This window comes from Hipposideros armiger, unplaced genomic scaffold, assembly GCF_001890085.2.
Source record: "Hipposideros armiger isolate ML-2016 unplaced genomic scaffold, ASM189008v1 scaffold_1045, whole genome shotgun sequence".
Classification (NCBI taxonomy): domain Eukaryota; kingdom Metazoa; phylum Chordata; class Mammalia; order Chiroptera; family Hipposideridae; genus Hipposideros; species Hipposideros armiger.
Genome location: NW_017732395.1, coordinates 256,099 through 263,646, shown reverse-complemented (window position 1 = coordinate 263,646; position 7,548 = coordinate 256,099). Strand labels below are relative to the sequence as shown.

The 7,548-nt window shown below is 55.6% G+C and overlaps 1 protein-coding gene across 1 annotated transcript in view; it reads right to left on the bottom strand.

The window, feature by feature from the left end:
• Positions 1-613: 613 nt before the first annotated feature.
• BRD4 (bromodomain containing 4) overlaps positions 614-7,548 on the bottom strand; it is an 82,149-nt gene continuing 75,214 nt past the window's right edge. Inside the window, exons 15-21 of the mRNA XM_019631737.1 lie at positions 7,448-7,543; positions 4,859-4,971; positions 4,591-4,759; positions 4,345-4,475; positions 4,042-4,247; positions 3,727-3,964; positions 614-3,407 (exon numbers count right to left, since the gene is read on the bottom strand). Coding sequence (XP_019487282.1) covers positions 3,339-3,407; positions 3,727-3,964; positions 4,042-4,247; positions 4,345-4,475; positions 4,591-4,759; positions 4,859-4,971; positions 7,448-7,543 — 1,022 coding nt within the window. The 3' untranslated portion in view covers positions 614-3,338. The remainder of the gene's footprint in view (positions 3,408-3,726; positions 3,965-4,041; positions 4,248-4,344; positions 4,476-4,590; positions 4,760-4,858; positions 4,972-7,447; positions 7,544-7,548) is intronic.

Below are 7,548 nucleotides of genomic sequence, written 5' to 3'. Positions count from 1 at the left end.
TAACCAACGCGCCACTCAGCCTGCCCTATGTGCCCATTTCTTGATTACCAATTTGGGACATTATCCCCTGACTGGATCATGTCACTACCACTGGACGTGCTGTTTCCATCTGTCATTTTTGTTGGTTCCTCTGACATGAAGCACCAGTAATCCCTTTTTGTCACCTCCCACCCTCCCTTTCACCTTCCACTGTTTACTTTGTATTGTGAACACTACTGAACATTATACCGTCCTGGGATCACACTTAATAAGTCTGTGGGTTGCTACTTAAAGGGGAATAGTGGTTATGTGGTTGTGTCTCAGTAAACAATGCATTGTCCAGTAGTCTATGCTTACACTGCCTGTATTGTACAAACGTTTGTTCTCCCTGCACTTACTACCCACCTTTCTTTTCTTGCATGATTAGCCTGTTATAGCTTTGGTTTCTTTTCCACTTTCCATCAAATCAATTCTGACCACTTGATGACCCTATATCCCTCCTGAGTTCTTTAACCTTGATGCATGGCTGGTGGACACCTGGGGGCCTGCTTTCCTCCGCTACACAACACTGACTCCCCCACCCTCCAGCCCCCAGTTCTACCCTCAAACAAAGACAGCAGTAGTCACAGGATGGTAATTTTTATATTCAGTACAAATGTTTATTTTTGCAATGAGAACTGCACAAAAAAAAAAACCTTTAGTATATAAGTGAAAAGTCTACGAATTCCCTTCTACAAATGTCTAAAGTGTTTAACACAAGTCTCAGATTCACTGACATTAATTATTGGCCAAGCGATCCGTGCATACAGTACATTGGGGGCTTGGTACACACCTCTCACTCTTGTATAGGACTAAGATTTCTAGTACTGTGGGAGGGACTGAGAAATGGCCAGAGAAATTAAATAGTAGATCCAAATTCTAATTACAACCCAGTTAGAGAAACACTCATAAGGGAGGTGTGGAGAGGCCCATGGCAGAGTTCACTCTTTAGAAGGTGCAGACAAACCATTTCTCCAGCTAAACAGTTGGACCTGGCCTGGGCAAGTTTTGGAACACAGAACAAAAATGAGGGGCTGGGACAAGATGAAAAAAACCCCAAAGAACCAAAATTTAAGTCACACTTGAACCAGCACAGTGGTTTATGAGGAAGTGCCTGTGTGTGTGTGTGTGTGGAGGGGTGGCAGGGACGTGGGGTGGGGGTGGGGAGCTCTGGCTGGATGCCTGAACTGCACTCTAGCCAGGTTTGGCAGATCCCAAACACAAGACAATACATGGTACCTTTCTGGTTGAAAAAGAAAGCGGGGTATGGGTTAATAAACAGTGCTAGAAATGTTTCATTCAGTTTGCATCTCTGCATACATGTAAATGACACTTTCATTTTACATCCTAGGGGCTGCTCCTGGGTACTGCCCTTGCTTTGGGGTGGGCACACAGGCAGGGAGGGTGGCATGGAAGCCACCTGGTGGGCTCTCTCGGGCAGGAATGTGTACGTGTGCGTCTACATGCGTGGGGGTGAGGATTCAAGTTGGGGGGGATGTACACTTATCTAAGAATATCTGGTTAACCCTGAGCTTAAATGAAAGGAGTTAGGAAGAGGCAGGCAAGGTGGGCGATGTGGCCTGAGTCACCTGGTGAGTGGGGTACAAGGAAGGAAGAGGGTGAAGGAGAATACTGTCTGGAGTCTGGCCAGGTTCTGCTGGAGCACTGTCACCTGCCTAGGAGGGAAGAACAGGTACCTGGACTCTCTGTCACAGCTGCAGCTTGGGATGGCACAGACCACGGGAGATGGACTAGGTGGCCCCTGGTGGGAGTTCTTGTACAAATGTGGTCTGGGGTCTGGGGACCCCGGGGCCTAGCCTAGGCAACAGGTGGTTCACAAAGAAATATCAGGGAGACGCCAGCATTAAAAAAGAGAGATGTGTTTATTCCATGATCAGTACAGACGAAATGCATATTCACCGTATGAAAGTCAAACCAGTCACTGACTCCAGAGTTTGGCCAACACTGAGGCACCAGCGTTGTGGTGTAGAGTGGGTTCTCATGGCACGCATAACCTCACCAGGGGCTCAAATTATAAAATTAAAAAAAAAGGTGGGGAAGGGGCTGCTGGCTGGATGGGTAGGCACCGTGCAGGAAGCCTCTGCCCCTCCCTGCCTGTGGCCCCCAAGCGCCCGCCTCATCCCCTGGCCCTTCTTTTCCTGTTAAAAAACAAACAGATTTGACATTAAAAAAAGAAAAAGCCAACGAATTGGGGTGGGGGAGAGAGAATGTAGCTTTCTGGTTTTATAATTAAAAATAGACTAATAAACTTTGAAACTGAGTAAAATATAAGCAGTTTTTTTGTGTGTTTTGTGTTTTGTTTTTTTTGTGTGGGTTTTTGAGTTTTTTAACACCAGTTGGTGGAGTCACCAACAAACTTCAAAGATATGCCAACTATGTTTCACTATACACAGCCACGGTCACACACTACCCACAGCGCGGTGGCAGCCGCCGCCCAATGAGGAGAGGATCACACCATTTCAGAGATAAGCAGTGCCATTGTGTTTGGAGAAAAGAGAATTAAAAATAAAATAGAATCCAACAAAAAATATATATATAGAAAAAAACAAAACAAAACAAAACAAAAAAACCCAGAAACACAGGTGGGAAGGAACTGACTTTGGTTGGTGGCCTCACTCGCCGGGAGAGGCCAGCCCACACGCGTGTGACAGTCACTTCGCTCTGGATTGCCATGGACACACACACCTCCACGGCACTATTCCCTTTTGCACAAGCGAACACTTACAGAGAGCGGCTCTCGATTAAAGGCTTGTGGGGGCAGGGGAGGGGTGGGATCTGTTCAAGGCAGTCAGTGCCAACAAGGGGATGGGCTGGTGCCCTCGCCCGCCTCCAGCTCGCTCGAGTCTGCCCTGGTCTCCTGGGGGCAGGCGGCAGAGGCTGGGGTGTGGGGAAGGATTCCCGGCGGGCAGGACGTCATAAACGTCATGTTCTTGGGGACAGAAAACCAGTCACGGTGGCGGGCAGCAACGATGTCCTGTGTATACTGTGTAGACATTTGGCGGAGAGAAGGGCCTCTGCCAGCACGCGGGGATGCGGGCTTGGGTCTGGCCGGCACTTGCTCGTGGCGAGACGTGCTCTGAGCTGACGTCCTGTGAGGGTGGTGGGACGTCCAGCTGGCTGTAAGGCAGATGGGCTCTGCGGTCCTCAGCTGCCCGTCAGGCCCGCCCCGGCGTAGCATGCACGAGGGCCAGGCCTGGAGACTCGCCCTGGCCGCTGCTACCACCTCCGCTGCCGCCCCTAACACTATGGAGAGTCAACGTTTTGCCAGAAAATCAAAGTCAGAAGTCACCTAGGTGCTCTCAGAAAAGATTTTCTTCAAATATTGACAACAGGTCACTCTGGAAATTCATGTCAATGGTAGCTGCCATCTGGAGGGGACAGGAGGATGGGAGTCAGGGAGTGAGACGAGGTGCCCTGCCCTTGCTTCTCGCCACCCCGCTTCAGTATCGGCCGCTCCCTCAGGCCCACACTCAGGACTGCTCAGCACTAGGCCTGAGCCACCTTGGGGCCCAGAGGCCAGCAGATGTGGACAAGCAGGTGCTGTTCCGAGCACCCCCGATGGGCTCCCTGCCTATCCCACCTCTCGGCGAGTGATGCCCCCACCCCTCTCTGGGTTCAGGGTTCCCTTCTGCAGCTCTTCCAGGGTTGACTCCTGCTCAGGGGTCCCCAACAAGGCCCCTGACTCACTGCTTCCCGGCGCCTTCGCTCCTGCTCTCGCTTTCGGGCCAGTTCCCGCTGCTGGTCCAGCATGGACTGAGGCTGGGAACTCTGGGCCTGGGGGGCGGCAGCTGCAGCAGCAGCGGCCACGGCGGCTGCCTGCTGCTGCTGCTGCTGCTGCTGCTGCTGCTGCTGCTGCTCTTGGCGCCGGCGTGCCTCCTCGTGGGCTCGCCGGGCCTGTTCTAGCGCGTCCTCATCCTCGCGGCTCCTGGGCAGAGTAGGGCTCCGGGTCAGCTGGGGGCCCAGGGCGCCCCCGGAATCCCCGCCCGAGGAGCCCGTGCCCACCTCATGCGCTCCTGCCGCAGCCGCTCCTTCTCCTTCTCCGCGTGCTCGGCCTGCGCCTTCAGGGCCTTCTCGCGTTCCTCCTTCTCCCGGGCTGCGCGGCGGAACTGCTCGAAGCTGTCGCTCGAAGACTTGGCTGTGGAGGATGGGGTGGTGGGGTGCTTCTGCACCAGGCTAGCCCAGGAGCCCATATTCTTGATTTTGAGGTCCTGTGAAGCAGAGACCACTGTGGGTGACAGGCCCATCACCATGTGGATGCCTCCCTGGGATAGGGGTGAAATGCATTCGTGGGCCCACGGTCCCTACTTTTTTAGGTGCAACTGGCGTCTTCGGCTCCTGTTTTTGTTTATCCTTGTCCGGGGCCCCTGGTGGGGGTGCGTTCTGCTCAGGGGGCCGGATCACAGGCCTCCCGACATCCACGGGCTTCATCTCAGGCCCTGGAACACAAACAGCTTATGGGCCTGGGCCCTCCCATCTGGGCGGGCATGGTCGGCTGGCCAGCCCACAGGAAGCTCACGTCCAGCCCTGGCCAGGGGTGGAGAGGGCACTCACGCTGGGGCAGGTGGACGGGGGCCTTGATGCTCTCAGGGTGCTTGGGGGGCTCCGGCCGCAGCGAGGGACTGAAGGGCTCGCTGCGGATGATGGGCGAGTGGATCTTTTCCTCCTTCACCACCACCAGGGGCTGGGGCTGGGACTGGACCACGGAGGCTGCACGCAGCTCCTGGGACAGCACAGGCATGGCGGCCGGTGAGGCGGGTGGGCGGCTTTGGCCCCGGCCCGCGCCTGACCCTGGGGGCCGAGGCCCAGCCCTGCTCTTTACCTGCTTCTTCGGCTGGACACTTTGCTGGGGCGGCGATTGGTGGGTCAGGCTCTGGAACTGTGGCATCTGGGGGGAATGTATCATAAGCGGGGAGGGGGCTTCACGGAGGTGACCTAGGAGAGGGGGGACAAAACGTGTCAGTGGAACTGGTATGGAGGCCACCGGCCCTGGGCCTGTGGGCCAGCTCAGTCAAGCTCTGAGCTCAGCACACAGCAGGGCTTTGTGGAGCCATGCACTCAGTCCTTGTGTTTGACGCCCATGTGTCAGAATCATTAGGAAGATTTGAGAAGCGCAGGCTCTGATACATGTGATTTCAGGTGGGATCTGGGCCTGAGTACTTTTCAAAAGCTCTCCAGATGGTTCCTACAGCATGGCCTGGGTTAAATACAAGGCATGTTAACCCCAACAGAGCAGGCAGCCTGGCCCCTGGCTGTCCCCATGTGGCTCAGCCTGCCTGCCTGGACAGCTGCTTTGGAACTAGAGCTGGCCTGGAACTGGTCTGCACCACAGCAGAGCTGGGAGAATAGGTTCTGGGCTAGTGTGTGGTTCTTGTTGGTAGCAGGCCAGCACACCCAATTTTATCCATTCAATGGCTAAGGGGACCCAGGCACCCACAGGATCCAAGCACCCAGCGCAGGGCAGGAGCCTGGAAAGCCCCACTACTGACCCCTGGGAAAGGCCTGGCCAATCACTGAAGCCTGACACCTCAGCCTTATTGGTGAGGAAACAGTCCGAGGTCACAGTGGGCTGGCCCCTCAGGACTGGGCAGCTGGAGGAGCCACCGAGTCCTGCCCTCAACTCTTTCATCCACCTTAGCAGGGATACACCCTCCTGTTTGAATCTCTGACATATGTCGGTCAGCTCTGCCATGGGACAAGCCACACTGTCCACAAAAGAAAGCCACCTCTCTGCAGAGCCTGTGCTCCTGGTCCTGCCTCCTGCCTCACGTTGAAGGGCGTGCAGGCCCTTCCAGTGACCGCCAGGCCTGCTTCCAGCTGCTGTCTCCCAGCACAGACACTCTCGGGCCATCCACGGGGACCCGGGCCAGAGGAGCTCATTTCAGTAGGCCTGGAGCTGACTACAATGGATACACCCTGCAATCTCTAGAGCCAGAGAAGCTGTTGGGAGATGACACGGTGGTGAGGACCATCCTATCCCTGCTCCTTGGCCTCCAGCCCGTGTGGCTAGTTCTGCTGGCCAGGGTGCTAGGAGGCCTTGCTCCAAGCCTGTCAGCCAGCCGCAGGCACACGGCTGTCACAGCCTCCTGTCTGGGTAGCTCCCTCGGGAGCACCTGCTGAGGCTGACCAGGGTGACAGCAGACCCCCAGGCCTATGATTTGTAGGAATTGCTTGCCTGCTGGTGGGTTCCTTCACCAGCATCTAGAGGGGAGCCCAGTGGTGCAGGACTAGCGCCTACAAGCTGGCTCAGTGCCCAGGGATGCCTGCTGAGTTCCTTCAGACTCCAACAACTTGGACTTTGACTCAAATCCCCCAGCTGGGCTCCAACCCATACTGTTCCCTGTGACCACCCTCGGCTGAGAGAGCTCAAGGAGAGGTGGCCAGAAGGACCTGCCCAGCCTTCACTGCTGGTTTTTCTAAAGGCATCTCATCACCCGCCTATCACTGCCCACCACGGGTAACCCAGCCTTGCTCAAGGGTGAGAACAGGCACAACTGCACAGTCTTTCCCAAGGAGGACAGCCAGCTGTTCTCTGCCTAAGGCTTCAGCGATCTACTTGGCAACTGGCAGCTTTTGCTGGGTTTAGGAACAGTCACGACATAAAGTCAAAACCTTGTTTTTCAATGTGTTGGCAGCACTGCCGCATCCCCAAGTCAGGCTGCTGGCCTACACTGCTAAGTACAGGGACCTCAACTATGACCTTCACATGTCACCACACCACAAAGCATCAACTGCCACGTTCCGCTACCAGGACCAGCCAGGATGTTTCTGCTACAGATGCTTCAATAGCAAATGCCCAGGAAAGGCACGAGGGCATGGCCAGACCAATGCTGCCAGAGGAAAAGGGCAGCCTGAACCAGGCAGCAGGAGATGGGACTGGTTCTTAGGGATGGTGGGGCGCACCACCTTTTGAGCTTCAGCCCCATTTTCCCCGACACAGACCTGGCTCCATGAGGTGGGCCTCATGATAGGGGGAGCAGAGTTCTCAAACAGCCCCCACTGTCCAGACCTGCCCCTGGTTCTGCCTGGATCTCACGCCCCACCATTTGTTAAACTAGCTCCTGCTCATCTGGGTCACCTCTTCCAGGAAGCCTGTTCTGATCCTGAGGCAGATCAGGTGCCTCCCTGGGCTCCTGGCTTCCCCACCTAGCAGGAATCATGATGCACTGTAACACTTGTGATTGTGAGTTCCAAGAGGAGGGCCAGTGGGGGCCTTATTCTCGGACATTCAGCCTGCAAGCAAGCCAGCCAGATACCTGATAAACACACTACAAGAAGCACCTATGGCCCGTCAGCCACCTCTCTCCAGCTTCAGCCTGAAGCATAAGCTGACCTGTCTGGCTGCTCCAGGACAAAACCCTGGGCCCAGTACCAGGCTCCCTGGAGCCCAGGAGTTAGGGGGGCCACTTACCAGTTGAGTAGGGGTCCGACTTGTGATGCCGGGGTGAAGGGTGGTGCTGGATGACTTGCTGAGGCTTCGCAGGCTGGGGCGGGGGTGGCTGCTGTCCTGGG